The sequence below is a fragment of the Rhinatrema bivittatum genome, chromosome 9, assembly GCF_901001135.1.
Source record: "Rhinatrema bivittatum chromosome 9, aRhiBiv1.1, whole genome shotgun sequence".
In the NCBI taxonomy this organism is placed as follows: Eukaryota; Metazoa; Chordata; class Amphibia; order Gymnophiona; family Rhinatrematidae; genus Rhinatrema; species Rhinatrema bivittatum.
The window spans coordinates 717,397-742,558 of record NC_042623.1 but is presented as its reverse complement, the minus strand read 5'-3'; the positions used below and the strand labels follow the sequence as shown (position 1 = coordinate 742,558).

The 25,162-nt window shown below is 42.2% G+C and overlaps 1 protein-coding gene across 2 annotated transcripts in view; it reads left to right on the top strand.

The window, feature by feature from the left end:
• Positions 1 to 25,162, top strand: part of SEMA3C (semaphorin 3C) — a 276,094-nt gene that overhangs the window by 182,806 nt on the left and 68,126 nt on the right. For both annotated transcript variants that reach the window (XM_029616209.1, XM_029616208.1), the window contains 2 exons: positions 5,435 to 5,504; positions 11,514 to 11,658. In XM_029616209.1, coding sequence (XP_029472069.1) covers positions 5,435 to 5,504; positions 11,514 to 11,658 — 215 coding nt within the window. The remainder of the gene's footprint in view (positions 1 to 5,434; positions 5,505 to 11,513; positions 11,659 to 25,162) is intronic.

Sequence of the window (25,162 nt, the reverse complement as noted above, 5' to 3'; positions counted from 1 at the left end):
CAGAATAAAACTCTTTATAGCCAAAAATTGACTGGGTGACAAGTCTGGGCAAACTGGGGGGAGTTCAAGCTGGATAACGAGAGGGGTCTTAATGACTGGGCAAACGGGTGTACTAATTGGTAAAAGTGGTAATTTCCTTCACATGCACATTATAAAATGTGCTCACTTGCGCGTGCAAAAGCCAATAAGTGAATAATGTTTCCTCATGTAACGGCTTACAATTATGAGCACACATATGCACACTAGGCGTATGTTATGTAATACAGGCTCATTTGCATGGACGATATAAAATTCATGTCACATGTGCTCACACCCTTGTGCATATATGGGCGTGTGCACGCTTGTTTTAAAGTTACCGTCCCTATGCTTTGATTGTTTTCTTGATAACCACCGTGGGCAGTATAGAAGCATGTAAATTAATGAATTAATTGATTGCATTGAATTATGTACATGTGTGACCAGGTTATGCACATAGCTTTCCATACACAGAGCCCTAATCTATTTACGCACATAAACCTATGTTTTAAGAGTGGATATGTCTTTGAAAATCTGGTGCCAAAAATGTTCTCTGAAACATACAGGATATAGCACATACATAAATACATAAATTGCACTTGTAGTTAGTTGAGTTTGATTGTGTGGTTTTAATTAGGGGTGTGCATTCGGATTGACCGCATTAGTAAAACGCAACTCATATTTTTTTTTTACTTAAAAAATTGATTCGACATAAACGATCGGATTTCCCACATATCGAACATAGATATGTTCGATATGTGGGAAATCGCGATTGTTGAGCCAAAATAAAAATATAAACCCCCTCACCCTCCTTAATCCCCCCCCCCCGACTTACCACAACTCCCTGGTGATGGAGCGAGGAGTGAGGACGCCATTTCTGCAATCCTTGGCGAGAAGCATGTGACGTCGGCGGCACGTCGAGTGACGCCGGCGTCACGTGATTCCCGGCTCGTTCGCGCCGGACGGCTCGTTCGGCCCAAAAAGAACTTTTGGCCAGCTTGGGGGGGTCAGGAGGCCCCCTCAAGCTGGCCAAAAGTTCTTTTTGCGCCGGACGGCTCGTTCGGCGCGAACAAGCCGGGAATCACGTGACGCCGACGTCACGTGATTCCCGGCAAGTTCGCGCCGGACGGCTCGTTCGGCCCAAAAAGAACTTTTGGCCAGCTTGAGGGGGTCAGGAGGCCCCCCCAAGCTGGCCAAAAGTTCTTTTTGGGCCGAACGAGCCGTCCGGCGCGAACTTGCCGGGAATCACGTGACGTCGCGTCTGAGTGACGCGGCGCCACGTGATTCCCGGCTCGTTCGCGCCGGACGGCTCGTTCGGCCCAAAAAGAACTTTTGGCCAGCTTGGGGGGGTCAGGAGGCCCCCCCAAGCTGGCCAAAAGTTCTTTTTGGGCCGAACGAGCCGTCCGGCGCGAACGAGCCGGGAATCACGTGACACCGCGTCACTCGACGTGCCACCGACGTCACATGCTTCTCGCCAAGGATTGCAGAAATGACGTCCTCACTCCTCGCTCGATCACCAGGGAGTTGTGGTAAGTCTGGGGGGGGGATTAAGGAGGGTGAGGGGGTTTAATTTTTTTTTTTGCACATATGTACATATACCCAACTCATTGGATTTTTTTTATGTCCATATTGGCCGCAAGTGGGACCCCCTTTCGGACATAAAAAATATGAACATAAAATTTTGCTCTGCACATCCCTAGTTTTAATTGTATTATTTTGTGTTTTTGTTTTAGAAATGTTACATTTTGTCTGTTTCATTTGTTTATGTATTATATTCCTCACTTAGGATGTTTTTTTGCTGTGATAAGAAGTCATAAGCAATTTTAAATAAATAAAATAACCTTTTTATATAAATCTTTTGAAGAAAGTTTCCCTTTTGCTCTGTACCACTTATACTTTTGCTCTTTAAACATAATTTTATTAAGGCTGATCCAGTGTCTCAGTGGCAGGTGATGTGCAGGCTGGAGAGAGAATTAAGTTAGAGGCCTCAGGCCTATGACTGTCACCAGGATGGTTATGTGAGAGGGGAAGTACTCCAGGTAGCTGCAAAGGAGAGTTCATGTTCTTTCAGCCCAACAGAACCAATCCCATTGAGACGGATGCTCAAATAAACTGGAAGAAACTTCCAGAACAAGAAAACAATATATTAGCATTATTATATGAAAACTATTAGTAATATCAAGAAATAAGATGCACTAAGCAGTAAGCAAATAGTTTAAAAAGTACTTGAAGATTAGTTCACTCTTCATTACTGACAGGCCCTTAATTCTGCCAAGTTCCCAAGCTACATGAATGGGAAGATTTCTGGCCATATTGATCACTAATTTTTGCAAAACCTCAGAGGTTTGTAAATTCAAGGCCATGAAATAGTGGCAAAATGAAATTGTCGGCTCAGTGTGCTGCAGCAGTCAAAAAAGCAAATAGAATGTTAGGAATTATTAGGAAGGGAATGGTTAATAAAACGGAAAATGTCATAATGCCTCTGTATCGCTCCATGGTGAGACCGCACCTTGAATACTGTGTACCATTCTGGTCGCCGCATTTCAAAAAAGATATAATTGTGATGGAGAAGGTACAGAGAAGGGCAACCAAAATGATAAAGGGGATGGAACAGCTCCCCTATGAGGAAAGGCTGAAGAGGTTAGGGCTGTTCAGCTTGGAGAAGAGACGGCTGAGGGGGGATATGATAGAGGTGTTTAAGATCATGAGAGGTCTTGAACGAGTAGATGTGACTCGGTTATTTACACTTTCGAATAATAGAAGGACTAGGGGGCACTCCATGAAGTTAGCAAGTAGCACATTTAAGACTAATCGGAGAAAATTCGTTTTCACTCAACGCACAATAAAGCTCTGGAATTTGTTGCCAGAGGATGTGGTTAGTGCAGTTAGTGTAGCTGGGTTCAAAAAAGGTTTGGATAAGTTATTGGAGGAGAAGTCCATTAACGGCTATTAATCAAGTTTACTTAGGGAATAGCCACTGCTATTAATTGCATCAGTGGCATGGGATCTTCTTAGTGTTTGGGTAATTGCCAGGTTCTTGTGGCCTGGATTGGCCACTGTTGGAAACAGGATGCTGGGCTTGATGGACCCTTGGTCTGACCCAGCATGGCAATTTCTTATGTTCTTATGTTAAAAATTATATGTTATATGTAAGGGCTCCGCCCAAAAGTTCTTGTTTTTTGTGAACCGATGCGATGTGCGAACGGATATCGGTATAGAAGAGACTTTAAATAAATAAATAAATAAATAAATTAAGGGCCGGATTTTAAAAGGGTTACGCGCATAAGGTACGCTCGTAACCCTTTTAAACCCCCCCCCTGCATGCGCTGAGCCTATTTTGCATAGGCTCGGCGGCGCACACAAGCCCCGGGATGCATGTAAGACCCGGGCTTGCAAAAAGAGGTGGTCGGGGGCGTGGCCAGGGGGCGCGGTTTTGGATTGGGGGCGTGTCCGGGGCGTGTGGGTGGTCCAGGGGCGTGGCTGAGTGCCCCGACACAGCAGCCTGTGTCGGGGCCTGCCGCGCTAGCTCGCATAAGTTAGTACTGCCCGGAGGCAGTAGTAACTTTTCAGATAAAGGTTGGGGGGGGTCTAGATAGGGCCGGGGAGGTGGGTTAGGTAGAGGAATGGAGGGGAAGGTGCAGGGGGGTGGAAGGAAAGTTCCCTCCAAGGCTGTCTAGGTGTCTAGGCCTAGACGCCGACAAGTGAGGAAAAGGCGGTAAGGTTGGCAATAAAGCAGAGTAAGTGGATTTGAGGAGCAGAACCTTTCAGTGAAAAGCACGGAAGAATTCATGTTGATCACAGTCCCTGAAGCAGCACTAGCGAAACGTACGTCGGACTGGAGCCGAGGGCTAACTGCCCTTCGAGTGAAATATTGCTACCGGATGGTCTTCCGTATAAAATTGTTTTTGGGAGTGCGGTTGCACCGAGCGAAAATTGAATAAGCTTCACAAAAGGAAGGTATCATTCCACTTTCATTTTAATGAAAATTCCATTTGAAAAAAGATAAAAAAATAAGATAATAAATAAGAAAGAAGTGTTTAGTAATAAAGGACATGGACCCATGATTAAGCATGACCCGAGGAGGCAATACATGAATGCAAATGAGCTCGTATGCCCACAGGTGTTATGATGGTCCTTTAGAAGAAAAAATCATATTGCACGTTGAAAGGACAAATTGAATTGCATAACGTTTTCTTGTGAGATTTTGTACTCGTTGTGTTAAGAATTAACTGTCTATCTTTTGGTAATTGAAATTCCCCATTATTACTGTGCTACCAATTTAGATAGGTTCCCTAATTTCTCTTAGCATTTCATTGTCCATCTCATAATTTTGGCCAGGTGTCTACCCATAAAGATTTGATTGTGCATTTTATCTCTTGCAGGATCCTTATCCTGTTGGACTCTATGCCATTCCTTCCCAAGTTACTCCTCCCTTTCTTTTTGATATAATTTGTTCCCTGGTATGGCTTTATCCCATTGGTTATCCTCCTTCCACCAGGTCTCTGGTATATATACCAACATTACGTAATCAAAATCAAAACAGAGGGCTGGCCCTATGCTTCAAGCCATAGTGTTGATTTTGTGTCTCAGAGACTCTGGGTTTGGATTCCCTGTTCCAATGGAGTTAGTGAGGCCTGGGCGAGCCACAGAAGTGGAATAGTCTACCTGAGGAGGTAGGGGGCACAGCAGCCAATCTGCCAACAAGTGGCATTCAGGGTGGCTTAACAGGAGGTGCTTCTCTGCTTGTTGTTCATCCTTAAAAGCTGAGGCAGTGCATTCCACAGTGTTGGACTGATTACAGAAAATGCTCTTTTAGCATGCTTTGGAGAAAAGGGATGGCGAGCAGTGACTTGCATGGGGTATAAAACTGGAAAAGTTAAATCAGATAAGTGGAAGCATCACCTTTAAACTGTGATGAAAATGTTACTGGGAGCCAGTGCAGCTCTTTGAGCTGTGAAGAGATATGCTCACGAGAACCTGTTCTTAGCTGAATTTTAAAGAAGTTGCCATGCAGCTGTCTGTTTTGTTAATCCATGTTTATGCTGTGGTATGGAAATGGGTAGCAGAGAGAACATACTCATTCTGCCACATAAGATGTAAGACCCCCTCCAATCTGTGGTTTACAGGTCATGCCAGAATCAAAGAAAAAAACCCAAATCTTGCACCTGAGAAGAGGCTGGGCAAGCATGTGGAGATGATTGCAGAGCTCTAGTTGGAGTATATGGTCAGAGAAAATTGGCAAAATAGAGGAGACAGACCCCTTCGGGTGGCCTAAATTCCAGAGGATCTTAAAATGTACTTGGTATCTAATTGGGAGTCAGTGAAGTTCTTCCACCAGCATGGAAATAAGGTCAATATTTCCCAGCCCATGCAAAAAATTATCTATCTCTCACTCTCTCTCTCTCTTCCTTTATTACAGAGGATGTGTTCCTAATGGAAACCGACAGCCCCAGGACTACACTGGTATATGGCATTTTTACAACATCAAGGTGCATTTCATGACCACTAAGGACTGACTATTCCAGTGTTGTACTATTTCCACATCTGTAATTACTAGGGATGTGCATTCATTTATTACGAATTAGGCAATTTCAACAAAATTGCTTAATTCATCCTGGTTCGGGGGGCCCGAATCCCAAAACGGATTTTCCCCGAAATTCAGGAAAAATTCATTTTTCAGGCTAGCACAGGGAGGAGGGGCACATTTATTAAAAAAAAAAACAAAACCCCAAACCCACCCCAACCCTTCAAATTTACTTAATTGCAACCCCCCCACCATCCCAATTTCCCCCCCCCCCAAGTCTTACTGAAAGCCCTGGTGGTCCAGCGGGGGTCCCAGGAGCAATCTTCTGCTCTCGGGCCATGGGGCCTAGCAGGAATCAAAATGGCACCAGTGGCCCTCTGCCCTTACCATGTGACAGGGGCTACCGGTGCCATTGGTCGGCCCCTGTCATATGGTAGGAGCAATGGACAGCCGACGCCATCTTAGAAAATGGCACGGGCCATCCATTGCTCCTTCCATGTGACAGGGGCCGACCAGTGGCACCGGTAGCCCCTGTCACATGGTAAGGGCAAAGGGCCATGACGCCATTTTGATTAGTGGCAGCCGACGGCCCGAGAGGGAGAGATCGCTCCCGGGATCCCGCTGGACCACCAGGGCTTTTAGTAAGTCTTAGGGGGGATTGTAATTAAGTAAATTTGAAGGGTTGTGGTGGGGGGGGTTTTCATCGAAAATTTAAAAAAATGAGCCGCTTGAAAACGACATTTTCCATGAGGCGCCCGAATCGCAGCCCGACCCGAAAACCTCAAACAACGCACATCTTTAGTAAATACATTTTTGGAATGATTTAATTGGGCACAATCAGATTTCCCAGTTTATTCTTTGTCCCAAGAAAGTGAAGTCAGTAGTGTTGGCGTGATCCTGTGTACGTAGGAAGTAAGCAATGATGAATACCAGGAATGGCTCAGCATGTCACTCACCTATGTCCTGTGACTACGTGCTAGCTTAATCATTATTCCTCATCTATTCCTAGAGCTATGCCAGGAGGGTTTTTCTGGGGGTCATTTTATAACTCACATTAGTGCAATGCCTAAAGCAACTTTGGAATTCATCAGTTTTCACAAAATAAGTGCATGTGTGTGTACTGTCACTTTGAAAATTATCCCAAGAACATTACCTGAATATATTTGCACGTGCTAATTAGTTGCATAAATATTCTAAGGAAAATTATGCACTTCCTTTTCAAAATTGAAAACTATGAAGTAAATTTTAAGACCCAAGCGGACGCACATGTGTGCAGCGATTTTATAATATTCAAGTGTGTTATCAAATCTGCTATATGCGCATATATGTGCACACGATTGTATATTGACATGCGCACCTACGCACAAATGGTGACCTAAGTGGGTAAGTGGGTGGAATTTTAGTCGATACATGCACTGACGCAATTACCTGTTTCCCCTGTTTGTTCTCTGTTCACCCCAGTAAAGGAGAGGACTCCCTAAAGCCCTAGCTAACTTGCCTCCTTTTTAGCCCCAACCTTTTTATCCCCACTGACCAGCCTACTTTTTTTTGTTACATGACTTACATGCTGTCCATAGTAGAAGTAAAGTTACACAGTAGGGGACCCCGGTGCATACGGGAGATACGCTTGTACTTGCGTGGTTTTCAAAATCTGAGCGGTGCACATTGGTCCGAATCACGTGAGTATCTACTGGCTTTGGTGCACATGGGGCTTTTAAAATCAACCAGAAAGTGCATAAATGCAAATCCTCCCCAGCCCTGCGCCCAGGAATGCTTCTTCTCACTAAGGGTAAAGTTACATGTGTGGAGGAAATGCATGCATACATGCAAACCCCTCCCCTGCCCTATTTCCAGGAATACCTCTTCTCATTGAGAGTAAAGTTTCACCTGTAGTGGCACTACATGCATACGTGCAAACCCCCCTAACCCAATTTCCAGGAATGCCTCTTCTCATTGAGAGTAACGTTACACCTGTAATTACACTACATGCATACATACAAACCCCTCCCCAGCCCTATTTCCAGGAATGCCTCTTCTCATTGAGAGTAAAGTTACACCTGTAGTGGCAATACATGCATACATACAAACCCCTGCCCAGCCCTATTTCCAGGAATGCCTCTTCTCATTGAGAGTAAAGTTACACCTGTAGTGGCACTACATGCATACATACAAACCCCTCCCCTGCCCTATTTCCAGGAATACCTCTTCTCATTGAGAGTAAAGTTACACCTGTAGTGGCACTACATGCATACATGCAAACCCCTCCCCTGCCCTATTTCCAGGAATGCCTCTTCTCATTGAGAGTAAAGTTACACCTGTAGTGGCAATACATGCATACGTGCAAACCCCTCCCCTGCCGTATTTTCAGGAATGCCTCTTCTCACTAAAAGTAACGTTACACCTGTAATGGCACTACATGCATATGTGCAAACCCCTCCCCAGCCCTATTTCCAGGAATACCTCTTCTCATTGAGAGTAAAGTTACACCTCTAGTGACACTACATGCATACGTGCAAACCCCCCCTAACCCTATTTCCAGGAATGCCTCTTCTCATTGAGAGTAAAGTTACACCTGTAGGGGCACTACATGCATACGTGCAAACCCCTCCCCTGCCCTATTTCCAGGAAAGCCTCTTCTCATTGAGAGTAAAGTTACACCTGTAGTGGCAATACATGCATACGTGCAAACCCCTCCCCTGCCCTATTTTCAGGAATGCTTCTTCTCACTAAAAGTAACGTTACACCTGTAATGGCACTACATGCATATGTGCAAACCCCTCCCCAGCCCTATTTCCAGGAATACCTCTTCTCATTGAGAGTAAAGTTACACCTGTAGTGACACTACATGCATACGTGCAAACCCCCCCTAACCCTATTTCCAGGAATGCCTCTTCTCATTGAGAGTAAAGTTACACCTGTAGTGGCAATACATGCATACGTGCAAACCCCTCCCCTGCCCTATTTTCAGGAATGCTTCTTCTCACTAAAAGTAACGTTACACCTGTAATGGCACTACATGCATATGTGCAAACCCCTGCCCAGCCCTATTTCCAGGAATGCCTCTTCTCATTGAGAGTAAAGTTACACCTGTAGTGGCAATACATGCATACATACAAACCCCTCCCCAGCCCTATTTCCAGGAATGCCTCTTCTCATTGAGAGTAAAGTTACATCTGTAGTGGCACTACATGCATACGTGCAAACCCCTCCCCTGCCCTATTTCCAGGAATGCCTCTTCTCATTGAGAGTAAAGTTACACCTGTAGTGGCACTACATACATATGTGCAAACCCCTCCCCAGCCCTATTTCCAGGAATGCCTCTTCTCATTGAGAGTAAAGTTACACCTGTAGTGGCAATACATGCATATGTGCAAACCCCTCCCCAGCCCTATTTCTAGGAATGCCTCTTCTCATTGAGAGTAAAGTTACACCTGTAGTGGCACTACATGCATATGTGCAAACCCTCCCCAGCCCTATTTCCAGGAATGCCTCTTCTCATTGAGAGTAAAGTTACACCTGTAGTGGCACTACATGCATACATGCAAACCCCTCCCCAGCCCTATTTCCAGGAATGCCTCTTCTCATTGAGAGTAAAGTTACTGCTGTAGTGGCACTACATACATACATACAAACCCCTCCCCAGCCCTATTTCCAGGAATGCCTCTTCTCATTGAGAGTAAAGTTACACCTGTAGTGGCACTACATGCATATGTGCAAACCCCTGCCCAGCCCTATTTCCAGGAATGCCTCTTCTCATTGAGAGTAAAGTTACACCTGTAGTGGCACTACATGCATACATACAAACCCCTCCCCAGCCTTATTTCCAGGAATGCCTCTTCTCATTGAGAGTAAAGTTACACCTGTAGTGGCACTACATGCATATGTGCAAACCCCTGCCCAGCCCTATTTCCAGGAATGCCTCTTCTCATTGAGAGTAACGTTACACCTGTAGTGGCACTACATGCATACATACAAACCCCTCCCCAGCCCTATTTCCAGGAATGCCTCTTCTCATTGAAAGTAAAGTTACACCTGTAGTGGCACTACATGCATACCTACAAACCTCTCCCCAGCCCTATTTCCAGGAATACCTCTTCTCATTGAGAGTAACGTTACACCTGTAGTGGCACTACATGCATACATACAAACCCCTCCCCAGTCCTATTTCCAGGAATGCCTCTTCTCATTGAGAGTAACGTTACACCTGTAGTGGCACTACATGCATACATACAAACCCCTCCCCAGTCCTATTTCCAGGAATGCCTCTTCTTATTGAGAGTAAAGTTACACCTGTAGTGGCACTACATGCATACGTGCAAACCCTTCCCAGCCCTATTTCCAGGAATGATTCCTCTCACTCAGGGCATATTCACATGTAGTAGTTCCAGAGGCAAACATGCACAACCCTCCCCAGCCTTGCAGTCATGAATGCTCTTCTCATTGAGAGTAAAGTTACACCTGTAGTGGCACTAAATGCACATGTGCAAACCCCTCCCACTTCCTTTTCCAGAAATGCTTCTTCTCACTAAGGGGAAAGTTACACATTATAGTGACACTAATTGCTTACATGCAAACCCTCTCCAGTCCTGCTCTCAGGAATGCCTCTTCTTCCAGAGGGAAAGTTACATGTGCAGTAGTTCTGCGTGCATACGTAGAAACCTCTCCCAAGCCTGCCCCAGGAATGCTTCTTCTCACAGAGGTAATGTTAAATATTTAGTGGCACAGAATGCCTACATGCAAACTCCTCTCCACTCTTGACCCCTGGAATGCCTCTTCTCACAGAGGTAAAATTATATGTGTAGTGGCACTACATGCGTGTGTACAAACCCTTCCCCCGCCTCTGCAGTACAGAAGTGGCTCGTTCATAATAGTCTATCTTTAAATCTGGAGAAAACCAAGTCCATCTGTTTAACTTGGGAAAGCACACAGCTATGAGATTCCTGTTTTCATTTTTTCTGCCCATAAAATTCTAGTTTCCAAACATATCTGTAATCTCAGATTTCTACTGGATAATAGGCTTATGGTGAATTTTTCTATCATCTCTTTGATGAAATCTGGATACTGTAAGCTAAGAATGTTAAGATAGTAGAAACCTCTTCTGGACCCAAAGACTTTAGGTCAGTTCCACAAACATTCATATTCTTGAGTATTCATTACTGTAGCTCTTTGTTTCTCGTCTGAGATTATTGCAGCTTTTACAGAACCCTTCAGCATGGGTTTTAACCGGTCAAAAGAAATACAATCATATCTCCAACCCTCTCTGCATTACATTGGCTCCTGGTAAAATTTTATAAGCCACCCACATGCGTGCTCAAGTACAAATGTGCGAATATCTCGCATTGGGATAAAAAGGGGTGGAATGTGGGCGGGACATGGTCATTGTGGGGCAGGGGCAAAAGATAAGTACACAAGAAGCTAAGCACCTGGGCATGCCCAGGTATGTTTGAGTACAAATTTATCTCTGCTATGGAGGAGGTGTAAGTCTTAACAAAACTATGCTGGGCATCTCTGAAGTATTTGAAGAGTTTGCATTAACTGAGGGGTGTGCAGGCTAAACAGCCAGAAGGGTTTGGTGGACCTAGCTCTATACTGGGCAAACTGGTGAAACTGGTCATGACCAGGACGCATGTCTGCTATGAAATTCCTTCACTTGTGGGTCCCAAAACCAACTTAAGCCACTGTGCATGCACAAGCTTAAAATTAGAAGCACACATATGTGCACAAGGGCTATGTTATAACATGTGCATGTATGTACATGCAGGATAGAACATTGTCACATATCTTGTCACGTGCCCATATACATATGTATATGTGCGCATGCATGCCTATTAGAAAGTTACTGTCCCTGCTTTTCTCTCATAGACAGAGAACGGGACAAAAGCTGTCTGCAGTTTATAACAGTACAGTGAAGATTATACACTCTTATGACATGAAAATTTGTAACTGTACTGAATCTGTTTCCTTATTTTTACAGTTCAGTATTTAAAGGTTCAGCAGTGTGTGTTTATCACCTGTCTGACATCCAGACTGTATTTAATGGACCATTTGCACACAAGGATGGACCCAACCATCAGCTGATTCCATATCAGGGCAGAATTCCATTCCCAAGACCAGGCACTGTGAGTAATATTTATGCTGGTGAGCTCATTATCATTTTGTACTGTTGTAGTAATTCATTATAAATTATGCAGATGACTAATGCTCTACTTATTTTTTCCTAATTTTATTAAGTTCAGAGCATAAGTACATCATCTCAATGCACTTCATAAAGTATATTAATACTGTAGCTCTACAGTAAGGGCATACACAGAAACATTTTTTTTTGCTCTGGGAAATGGTTTGCAATTAGCACAGAACATTCAGAAATGTGCATGCTATTTCCTGAACTGAATAACACAAAATCTTTTGGGCACTACAAGGAATTTATTTTGTTTAAAACAAACTGAAACAAAAAAGGCCTTTTTTTTCATTCAGGTTTTGTATTTGTTAGTAATAATAAATGTACATCTCTATTCCACAAGAACTACAAGTGTAGATCTATCTATACAGACCAATATTGTAAATTTTTAGCACTGGAAGAAATCAAGATTAATCGGAGTTTAAAAGCAGAGCTTCAGTGGAAAATAATAACTTTTGGGTGTTTACCATAGCAATCTGGTATTCTTACTAGACTATCCTTACATAAGAACATAAGATGTGCCATACTGCGTCAGACCAAAGGTCCATCAAGCCCAGCATCCTGTTTACAACAGTGGCCAATCCAGGCCACAAGTACCTGGCAGGATCCCAAGGGGTAGAGAGATTCCAAGCTGCTTATCCCAAGAATAAGCAGTGGATTTCACCAAGTCCACCTTAATAATGGTTAATGGACTTTTCCTCCAGGAACTTGTCTAAACCTTTTTAAACACAGATACACTGATAGCTTTCACCACATCCTCTGGCAATGAATTCCAGAGCTTAGTTATGCATTGAGTAGAAAAATAGTTTTTCTTATTAGTTTTAAATGTATTACCCATTAACTTCATTGTATGTCCCCTTGTCTTTGTACTTTTCAAAATATTAAATAACTGATTAATGTTTACACATTCTACTCCACTCATTATTTTATAGACCTCTATCATATCTCTTCTCAGCTGTCTCTTCTCCAAGCTAAAGAGTCCTAACCTCTTTAGTCTTTCTTCATAGGGGAATTGTTCCATCCCCTTTATCATTTTGGTTGCCCTTCTCTGTACGTTTTCTAATTCTGCTAAATCTTTCTTGAGATCTGGTGACCAGAACTGCACACAATATTCAAAATGAGGTCGCACCATGGGGTGATACAGAGGCATTATGATATTCTCTGTTTTATTCTCCATTTCTTTCCTAATAATCCCCAGCATTCTGTGTGTGTATGATATATGAACACAAGATGAGGATGCACCATGGAGTGATACAGAGGCATTATGATATTCTCTGTTTTATTCTCCATTTCTTTCCTAATAATCCCCAGCATTCTGTGTGTGTATGATATATGAACACAAGATGAGGATGCACCATGGAGTGATACAGAGGCATTATGATATTCTCTGTTTTATTCTCCATTCCTTTCCTAATAATCCCCAGCATTCTGTTTGTGTATGATATATGAACACAAGATGAGGATGCACCATGGAGTGATACAGAGACATTATGATATTCTCTGTTTTATTCTCCATTCCTTTCCTAATAATCCCCAGCATTCTGTTTGTGTATGATATATGAACACAAGATGAGGATGCACCATGGAGTGATACACAGGCATTATGATATTCTCTGTTTTATTCTCCATTCCTTTCCTAATAATCCCTAGCATTCTGTTTGTGTGTGATATATGAACACAAGATGAGGTCGCACCATGGAGTGATACAGAGGCATTATGATATTCTCTGTTTTATTCTCCATTTCTTTCCTAATAATCCCCAGCATTCTGTTTGTGTATGATATATGAACACAAGATGAGGATGCACCATGGAGTGATACAGAGGCATTATGATATTCTCTGTTTTATTCTCCATTCCTTTCCTAATAATCCCTAGCATTCTGTTTGTGTGTGATATATGAACACAAGATGAGGTCGCACCATGGAGTGATACAGAGGCATTATGATATTCTCTGTTTTATTCTCCATTTCTTTCCTAATAATCCCTAGCATTCTATTTGCTTTCTTGGCTGCTGCTGCACACTGAGCAGAAGATTTCAATGTATTTTTAACAATGACACCCAGATCCTTTTCCTGACTGGTGACTCCTACTGTGGAACCTTTCATTTTGTAGTGTCCCGAGGTAGTCACCCGAGTAGATCAAGCCTTGGCTGTAGGCATCCCCAAACTTCCATAAGCAGTATCAATCTGCAGGACATTCCAGCAACAGTGTCTTTTGGGTCCAGGCAGGGGAGAGAACCGTGTGGCTTAGCAAATAGTCCACCTTGGTAAAGCTCCACCTGTAGCAGTCCTCCTGGGGATCTGCTCTGGGAAATTTAAAAAAAGGCCACCAAAACAACAGTAACACAAAAGACTTGTTTAGTGCATATTCCTCTTGCAATCGTCCACTGAGGGAACAATGTTTCTCCTTGTCTGCAGATTCCTCGACCCCACAGCAAATGCTCTCTCATCCACAGGCCTGTAGCTCTGTTCAAAGTCTTGCACCTGTTTACACATTTCTTTTTAACTAACAAAAAATCCCTCTCACAAACAAACCTAGGTTTAACTCCGTACCAGTCATAGGGAGAAAAGGAAAAAAGAAATCTCTGTCTGGGATGGCATAGAATCCAACAGGATAAAGATCCTGCATGAGACTAAATGCACAATCAAATCTTTATGGGTAGAAATCCCTTGTGTGTTGGGGAAGACTATAGTGATAGGAGTAAACTACCATCCACCTGGCCAAGATGATGAGAAAGACAGTGAAATGCTAAGAGAAATTGGGGAAGCTAACCAAATTGGTAGTGCAGTAATAATGGGAGATTTCAATTACCTGTAGAACAAAAATGGGACCCACAAAATATATATATTAATTAAAGCCTAAGTGAAGGTGTGAGCAAGCCTGACATTGTATGTTTCAAAAGAAACCAACTGGTCTTCTAATCATTCACCTTCACAAAAACATTTTTATTTGTATTAATCCAATTTAAAAATATATATGTATAGAAAAAATGTCGTTGGCATTTAGTTCATTTTTATTTTGATAAAAACTGTGATCATTTTTCAATTTTTGGAGTTATGATATATGCTCGATCCACAGAGTGTATATCAACAGCAGTCTCTTTAATGTTTGTTGTAAAACAGCCCTACACGGCCGGTGTTTCGCAACAATGCTTCATCAGGGGCATACAAAAATCATTATAGGAAGAGTCTTTGCCTAAACTCTGGGTTCAGAATACCATATCCTTTTCAGGCAAACTTTTTATGCACAAACAAAGTCTTGCCTCACAAATCTGCTTCACTTTTTTGAAGGAGTTAATAAACATGTGACTGTCAGTATCAAACTTTAGAAAAGGAAAAGCAATTTCATTCTGCTCCTAAAACATCTACTCTGATTTTTCCTGAAAATAATATTCCTGTGCTGAAAGCTGTGGAAAGGAAACATCACATGACCATTATGGTTCAGATTAGGCAACGCTGTTGAAATAAATCACAAGAAAGCCGCTCTGAGGAGTGATATACCATCTTTTGTTCCTCAGCTGTAATACTCGTACCAAATTATCTAATTGTTTTTCCCCGTTTGTTTAGCTCCAAGTCTTGATCTCCCTGTTCAATATATTGCATCCTTGTGCAAAGTTTATTGTTTGAATGTAAACCGAGGTGATTTGTAACTTGTTACAAGAATATCGGTATATAAAAATGCCAAATAAATAAACAATGCTTCATCAGGGGCATACAAAAATCATTATAGGAAGAGTCTTTGCCTAAGAGTAATATTAGAACATACATTTAGTGTAATGATGTTGATAATAGAGGCAAAAAGTACTTATCTTAACACCAAGGCTACCATCTCAAAATGGACTTGGCGTCTCAGCAGTCTCTTCACAGGAACAGAGGAAATGAAGCCAGTGTCAGCGTCTCATTAAATACCCAAATATCGTGTGATATAAGACTTTGATGTCACTAAAATGCAAATCATACATAAGCAACCAATTGTTCTAGTAATATTGACAGTAATGATACTGAAAAAATGAAGAGAACCAACAATGAAAAACATCAGAAAGAAAAGAATTATTATCTCAAGAATACATGTAAGTCCAGCTCAGTATTAAGACCATTCGGAGTGACAGTTTCAAGTCTGTATATCCACCGTTGTTCAGATTTCAAAAGCAATAATTCTCGATCACCCCCTCGCCTGTTCAGGTATATGATCAATGGCACAAAAAGAAAGATCTTTGAAATGATGTCCCAGTTGTATGCAATGTGACACTAGGGGTTCATCTACTCGAGCATGCTTGATGTTGGATCAATGTTCGATCATCCGAGTCTTTAAAAGATGCTTAGTCTTTCCAATGTACAGGAGATTACAAGGGCATTTGATAAGGTAGATTACCATTGTTGATAGGCAAGAAGTTGTATATTTCAGGTGGATAGAATAGCCCATCTTTAAAACAACCATACCTGTTACAGACATAGAAGCTGCACATACTGAACAGTTATTGCAGGGCTGATGTGATCCTATAACCACTGTGTCACGGGATGAGGAACTCGAGAAATCTGAATGAACCAGAACATTTCTTAAATTGGTAGCTCGAGAAAATGTAGTCCAAGGGGGAGACTGAAAAACATCTTGCATCTGTAAAATATGCCAATTTTTAAAAATAAATTTGTGAATTAGATGAACTTCTGAAGAGTAAGGAAGAATGCATGTGTATTTTGATGAGTCCTCAATGGAACGTGGGAGAAAAAGCCATTTGCATTGTGCAAATTTCACACGTAAATAAACTTTGTGAATATATGAACGTGGGTATCCTCAATGTGAAAAGCATTCTGATAAAATTTTTGATTGGATCTCAAAATCTGCAGTTGTGGTGCATAACCGTCTTAGGCGAATAAATTGGCTAACTGGAAGATTAGCCTTGAAAGTCCGAGGGTGGGCACTTTCAAAATGCAGATATGTATTTGAGCATTACTGGTTTATGAAAAATGGAAAGTAATAAACCCCACATCAGTCATTGTAATTTTTGATATCCAAAAAAGAGATTGATTTGCATTGAATGTCCGCTGTGAATTTCAAATTGGAATTGCAAGTGTTCAGCCAGTTAAAAAAAAAACCCAGAGGGGCGGATTTTCAGAGCCCTGCTCGCCTAAATCCGCCCAAAACCGGGCGGATTTAGGGGAGCAGGGCCCTGCGCGCCGGTGAGCCTATTTTACATAGGCCTACCGGCGCGCGCAGAGCCCCAGGACTCGCGTAAGTCCCGGGGTTCTCCGAGGGGGGCGTGTCGGGGGCGTGTCTGGGGGGCGGGCCTGGTCGTCGCGGCGTTTAGGGGACGTGTCGGCAGCGTTTTGGGGGTGGGTACGGGGGCGTGGCTACGGCCCGGGGCGGTCCGGGGGCGTGGCCGTGCCCTCCGTACCCGCCCCCAGGTCGCGTCCCGGCGCGCAACAGGCCCGCTGGCGTGCGGGGATTTACTTCTCCCTCTGGGAGGCGTAAATCCCCGGAGAAAGGTAAGGGGGGGGGTGGAGACAGGGCCGGGCAGGTGGGTTAGGTAGAGGAAGGGAGGGGGAGGGGAGGGGAGGGCGTTAGAGGATTCCCTCCAAGGCCGCTCCGATTTCGGAGCGGCCTTGGAGGGAACGGGGGTAGGCTGCGCGGCTCGGCGCGCGCCAGCTATACAGAATTCATAGCCTTGCGCGCGCCGATCCAGGATTTTAGTGGATACGCGCGGCTCCGCGCGTATCTACTAAAATCCAGCGTACTTTTGCTGGCGCCTGATGCGCCAGCAAAAGTACGCCTATTCGCGTTTTTTGAAAATCTACCCCAAAGCTTTCTGCAGTGCCTCTCCATAAGACGAAAATGTCATCAATGTAGCATTTCCAGGTGATTAATTGATTTTGGAAAGGATGATGAGTACGCCATTGTTCCTCAAAGATATTCATATATAGATTTGCTAAATCAGAGGCCATAGTGGCCCCCATAGCAGTCCCTCGAATTTATTGAAAGAATTTGTGATCAAATGCAAAAAACATTTTCCTTTAAGGCAATCTATAATAGTTGTAGTAGAAAATGACTGGGAATGTGGTGTGGTCGTGATCTTCTTTCAAAAAACATATTTGTAATCTCAATCATTTCATCTTGAGGAATTGAGGTGTAAAGTGCCTCAACATCTAGGGTAGCCAGTTTTACATCAGAGGTATCAATCTTCAATTGTTCTAAAAAAAGTCACCATGTCAGAGGAGTCTCTAATGTAGGAAGATATTTGCGGAACAAAGGGTGCCAGAAACCAATCAATAAACCGCGAAAGGGGTTCAAATAAAGATCCACAGCTGGAAATTATTGGACGACCCGGTGGGTGTTGTAAATTTTTGTGTATTTTAGGCAATGTATAGAAGACAGTAACTTGTGGATGAGTTTTAACCAAAAACTTTGCCTCTTTTGTGGTCAGAAAAACAGATTTGGTTCCACTGTCAACCAATTCAATGATGGTCTTCTGTAGAGCATTAGTGGGATCTTGGGCAAGTGGGTTGTAAAAATGTGTGTCATCCAGTTGACGAGATATCTCTTGTAGAATAATTTTGCCTCCTTTATCCGCAGGTTTTATTATCAAATCTTTCACGGAGTGTAGCTCTTGAAGGGCTATTTTTTCTGAGCGTGATAAATTTTAAAAAAGGCTTATGGAAACCAGTTGATAAAAACTGCTGGTTCTTCAGGACCTGGAGGAGTCCAGGTAAATGGATTCAATATAATTGACAGATCACAGCTAGAGGGAAGAGAAACAAAAAATTGCCTTAACTTCAATGTGCGAACAAAACAAAAAAAGGCAACTTGTAAAGAAAAAGGATCAGCTCGAGGGGTTGGGACAAAAGATACTGTAAGCTGGAATCATGTAAGATTAAATGAAGAAAGATTTAGAAATAGGGATTCTTTGCAAACTGTGAGCAAGTCACTCGAGTTGCTGGGTCGAAATGGTCCTGGTTTTGTGAAGACGGATAACGGTTGTATCGATTGTTGTATGGGCGGCGAGACCCCTGTATGTTTTGTCCTAAAAAAGATGATGTTGATTTGGCCATAGATGAATTATCGGTTCTTTGTTGACGAGTACTGTGTCATCATCACCGGATGAATCGTTTCCACTGGAGTCAAATGTGACATGTTTGGACGTTTTGGTGGTATTATTTTTAGACATCCAAGGGTAAACAAACCTTCATTGTGACAGAATTTTTCAAATTTGAACTTCCTCAATGGATTCTTCCGTAGATCTCAACTGAAGCCTGAATTGATCCTGTTCCATAGTGGATACCATAATCTCATCAGTACTTACACAAATTCACTGAATTCTTCAGAGGAAAAAGTTTCCATAGAAGGACAAAGGATTTCCCATATGTGGCTCAGGTCCATAGCTCTTCCCAAGTACCACTAGGCTGGAGTGTTCCTTTTGGCACAACTGCATCCATTGCAAAGGATGTCCCTTCTGGAATGGAATAACCAGCAGTCCTTCAAGGATTTCTAAGACTCTTCACTCAGAATCACCAAGAATCTCCCCAGGAAAAATGCCCTCTTCCACTTGGAGCTCAGACTTATATTTGCACAGGGCACACAACTCTCCAGAGATCATCTCTCCACCCACTTAATTATAGGAATAGGCAAAACCATGCCATCCTGTTCTATACAATCATAATTCCAATATAACCAAAAGAAGAGGTTAAATGAGAATTCTGGGAGAAAGTTTAAATACATTTTACTAATGGCAAAGTGTCAGGAATTTAGGACTTCACCACATAAAAATGAACAAACACTTTGAAACAAACACAAAGGAACATTGTTCTCCTTACCCATTATCAGACTTAGGGGTCAATTTTAAAGCATTGCTCACACAAAAATCACGTGTGGGAGCTTAGAAAGGGTGGGGCATGGGTGTTCCGGGGTGGGGCCAACAGTTACACTTGTAGCTCCATATTGTTAAACTGGAGGTCGCAGTGCGTGTAACTCCATATCTTTAAACTGGAGGCTGCAGTGCACATAACTCCCTATTTTTAAACTGGAGGACAGGGGGCAAGATGGCTGCTTGATTGAGACGCCGACTTCTGCTGTTCCTGTCCGTTGCTTTTCTTCCCCCTTTATCGCTTTTTATGGCTCCCAAATGTAAAGGGAAGATAAGGGTCTACCCCTCGGAGACCTCTTATCTTGAAGGACAGCAACTCATCACCTCATTCACGTATCCTGCACCTGGATCAGGTGGTGGAAGTCCCAGCGTGATAGTCAACAGAGGAGCACTGATCTCTCCTAGGGAGGAGGTTTCCCTCAGCCCCCGCCCGCAAGCTTCTCTTCTGGCTCCTGGAAGTGATTCCTTTCTGACGACGGACTGTTGCTGGCATGGGAGGGGGACGCCAAAGGTCTCACATCCAGCACTTCATCTTCAGGAGGGCAGGAAATGACTCCAGTGCTGGCTTCCTCGATAATTTCCTTGGAAAATTTGGGGGCAACTTCCCTGCCTGTACCTTCAGATTATGGTAATTCCTTGTTCTCACCATCGACGGAGTGTTTTTCTCCCCTAAGAAGCCTGCAGAAGTAACTTTAGATTCTCTATGGGCGCTGATGTCTCAAGTTGGCCAGGCTCTGGCTATTTCTACTTCTAACTTGGACTCCTTTGTGGAGAAATTAGATCCCATGGTGAGCATTCATGAGACTAAGTTGGGTGATCATGAGACTAAACTCTCTTTAATTCAGAAAGATTTGTATAAGATGACTACTATTCAGGCTTAATTAGTTTAAGAATGGAATACTATTTCCAGAAGGGTCGAGTTCTTAGAAAATTCCTCACATTGTTTGAATCTCCATTTTTTGCAATTTCCTAAAGTTATGGGGAAACTTCCTATTATGATTTTATGGAGATACTTTATGGACATCTTAAAAATTCCATCGGACTCTCTTCCTTCTATTAATAAAGATTTTTTTCTTGCCTTCTTCTTCTAGTTCTATTCTTTTTCCCTCTTTAAATGCTACTCAACTTACTGAATCATCAGCTTTTGAGATTATAGATCATGCCACCCTACTTGTTTCCTTTGTTTCTGAGGGGGATCTGAGGAAGATAATGCCCGTATATTTTCATAACCTTAATTCTAATTTTCATGGGCAGACTATTCGTATTTTTCCTGACCTTTCTAGGATTACTCAGGAGCAGAAAAGAGGTTTTCTTCTTTTGAGACAGGAGGTATTGGGAATAGGTACTAGATTTATTCTTCGCTGTCCCTGTAAATGTTGTTTTACTTATCATTCTGTTAGTTATATTTTCTTCTCTCCTGAACAGCTTAGATCTTTTCTTGATGCTAGGAAGGTTGTAACATCTTCTCCAGTTCCCTAGTAGCTGATCCTTATAGCTTGTATGTAGTTCAAGCAGGAGGATTACTTAATGCTATGGCCTTTACTTTATAGTTTCCTTATAATCTCCTTCTTTTCCTTTTCTTCCCTTCTTATTTTCTTATTTCATAATGGCTAACAAACATTTGTTGATTATATATTGTTTCTGCATGTTATTTCTTTGTTATTTCCATTTAAGACTCATTAGAAAGTATTGTAATGTATGCTTTGATTTATAAATGCCAATAAATAAATTAAAAATAAAAAAAAACAGAGGCCGCAGTGATCATAACACTCCATATCTTTAAATTGTAGCCTGCAGTGTGTGTAACTCCTTATCTTTAAACTGGAGATGCAGTGCATGTAACTCCTTCTCTTTAAACTGGAGGCTGTAGTGAGCGTAACTCCTTCTCTTTAAACTGGAGGCTGTAGTGAGCGTAACTCCTTCTCTTTAAACTGGAGGCTGTAGTGAGCGTAACTCCTTATCTTTAAACTGGAGACCATAGTGTGCGTAACTCCTTCTCTTTAAACTGGAGACCACAGTGTGCGTAACTCCTTATCTTTAAACTGGAAACCACAGTGTGCGTAACTCCTTATCTTTAAACTGGAGACCACAGTGTGCGTAACTCCTTCTCTTTAAACTGGAGACCATAGTGTGCGTAACTCCTTATCTTTAAACTGGAGACCATAGTGTGCGTAACTCCTTCTCTTTAAACTGGAGATTGTGGTGTGCGTAACTCCTTATCTTTAAACTGGAGACCATAGTGTGCGTAACTCCTTATCTTTAAACTGGAGACCATAGTGTGCGTAACTCCTTATCTTTAAATTGGAGACTGCAATGTGCGTAACTCCTTATCTTTAAACTGGAGACCACAGTGTGCGTAACTCCTTATCTTTAAATTGGAGACTGCAATGTGCGTAACTCCTTATCTTTAAACTGGAGACCATAGTGTGCGTAACTCCTTATCTTTAAACTGGAGATTGTGGTGTGCGTAACTCCTTATCTTTAAACTGGAGACCACAGTGTGCGTAACTCCTTATCTTTAAACTGGAGATTGTGGTGTGCGTAACTCCTTATCTTTAAACTGGAGACCATAGTGTGTGTAACTCCTTCTCTTTAAACTGGAGACCACAGTGTGCGTAACTCCTTATCTTTAAACTGGAAACCACAGTGTGCGTAACTCCTTATCTTTAAACTGGAGACCACAGTGTGCGTAACTCCTTCTCTTTAAACTGGAGACCATAGTGTGCGTAACTCCTTATCTTTAAACTGGAGACCATAGTGTGCGTAACTCCTTCTCTTTAAACTGGAGATTGTGGTGTGCGTAACTCCTTATCTTTAAACTGGAGACCATAGTGTGCGTAACTCCTTCTCTTTAAACTGGAGATTGTGGTGTGCGTAACTCCTTATCTTTAAACTGGAGACCATAGTGTGCGTAACTCCTTATCTTTAAACTGGAGACCACAGTGTGCGTAACTCCTTATCTTTAAACTGGAGACCACAGTGTGCGTAACTCCTTATCTTTAAACTGGAGATTGTGGTGTGCGTAACTCCTTATCTTTAAACTGGAGACCATAGTGTGTGTAACTCCTTATCTTTAAACTGGAGACCGCAGTGTGTGTAACTCCTTATCTTTAAACTGGAGATTGTGGTGTGCGTAACTCCTTATCTTTAAACTGGAGACCACAGTGTGCGTAACTCCTTATCTTTAAACTGGAGACCATAGTGTGCGTAACTCCTTATCTTTAAACTGGAGATTGTGGTGTGCGTAACTCCTTATCTTTAAACTGGAGACCATAGTGTGCGTAACTCCTTATCTTTAAACTGGAGACCGCAGTGTGCGTAACTCCTTATCTTTAAACTGGAGACCGCAGTGTGCGTAACTCCTTATCTTTAAACTGGAGACCGCAGTGTGCGTAACTCCTTATCTTTAAACTGGAGACTGCAGTGTGCGTAACTCCTTATCTTTAAACTGGAGACTGTGGTGTGCGTAACTCCTTATCTTTAAACTGGAGGCCATAGTGAACATAACTCCATATCTTTAAACCAGAGGTTGCAGTGCGCATAGCTCCATATCTTTAAACTGGAGGCTGCAGGCTGAGTCGGCTTGTTAGCCGTGTATATCTACTTCTGCTTCTGATAAGGAGGAAGTCTGCAGAAATCACGTTTTAGGTCTAACATGACATAGTAAGGGGTTCTGTTCAACTGGGGGAAGTGCAGGATGAAGAACCAGAAGCATCTGGATGACCTCAAGATTTACTGGGAAGCTGGTAGACTAATTGGAAAAACTGGGACTGTTCTTCATGCGAGCATGTTTTAAAATCTGCTTACCTACATGCATTAAAGCCAACAAAGTCCTAAGGAAAATACATGAAATACATTTGCTTAAAATTAGGAGCATACTTCTGTGTGGTAGGCGTATTTTAATATGCACGCACAAGTGCACATGAATTACAATGTCAGTGTATGTATGGGCGCACTTGTTTTAAAGTTAGCCTGAGAATCTTCTGTAGCTTAAATTCTGTTTGTCTGTCCTCATCAGCGTTCTCAGCAAAAAAATCACTTTCTCTCCCTGCCCCCCTGCCACCAATGCTCTAGATTATATCTGGTCTGTCCTAACCATATTGGAGAAGTCATTACTTAACCGTGCTCAATATGTTTCCAACGTTTTATCTCCTTGGTGTATTCAGAGCACCAATTTTAGGATAACACTGCAAGAATACTCTGACAAATTGATTAGTTTAGAGCAAGAGTTTGAGGTTTTTTATATTTTAATTATCCCTTATTCAGGATAAGGGCCTGGCTGATACATAAGACAATGGAACATTTTGAAAATTAGTCCAAATACCTCAACCTATGTCTTCTGAATTTTCCTTCTATAGTTTCAACTAGAGGCATCTTTAAGAAGTACCTTGTGGAAGTTTTGGTATTAGTAAATTAGTAACTATGAACTAAATTGTGTAAATGCTGAGATGTTGAATCAGAAAGGTAAACACTAACACAAAGCACATGATCATTGACCATGTATTTGAATGCCAATGCTGTAGTGATCTTATATAAAACATCCAAATAAATAAATAACATAACAGCGTGCCACCCATCAGTAACATTCGTTAGCTTCCCAAGGGGAAAATTGCAGGTTCATCTCGGACCCAGGAAGCAGATAGTGGTCAGTCCTCACTGGGTATTTGGAGAGATGTAGCAGTGAGACCCACTGGTGACAGAATTTAATAATGTGCTTATATTATTGCCAATGACAGACTATTTCTTGGCCGAAAGATGTGCATCTTTCCTGACTATGCAGGAGGGAAGAGAAGAATTTCTCTCTGTATGGCAGGACCCTTAGTCTGAGATGTTACTAAGATATCCTAGCAAATGTGTAATTAAATTTCAGAATAGCAGCTGTGTCTTTTAGGATCTAGTCAGTTAAAAGTCTGCATTGATTTAAAATCTGTTGTGACCAGTGCTGCTGAGTCAGTGTGAATTCTCATTAACTGATGTGCTCTGGTTTCATGTCCTGCTCACAATCCCCCTTCATTCAGCACTTGAATAAGCCTTTTAACTAATGATTTCTTTATTATTTTTCAAATGCAATTTTTATTTTGTTCTGTGTTCTGATCCCTTGTCAAGTTAGTCCTGTGCTTATATTTTAAAAGTAAAGGGAATGAGAGTCGGCAGAAGCAGAGGCAGAGTAGCAGCAGGACGTATAATGCAAGAATCACATGGGGCATGCACTGCATCACAGGGACCAAAGTCCTTTATGAAAAATAATCCTCAGGATCCCATTAATATCTACTTATTTGCAATGCAGGAAAAAGTGCTTCAGGAAAGATTGTTTTCATTGTGCTCTGGTTACACCGAAATCCTCTTTAGCAAACAGATAGGGTTGCCAGTTATGTTAGAATATTTTTCCATAAGTAGTTTTAGTTGGTGGAAGAAACAAAAACCATTGGTATTTGTTGAAAAGCAGCCAAAGACTGAGACTCTGTCTGTGATTAAGTAAATGTTTTGCTTGGTTATTCCATTTTAAGCTACAATATATTGAACTTTTATAATGCTTGGTTTTCTGTATTATAAGATAAATAAATGGTTCAGTTTCAGTTTAACACAGAG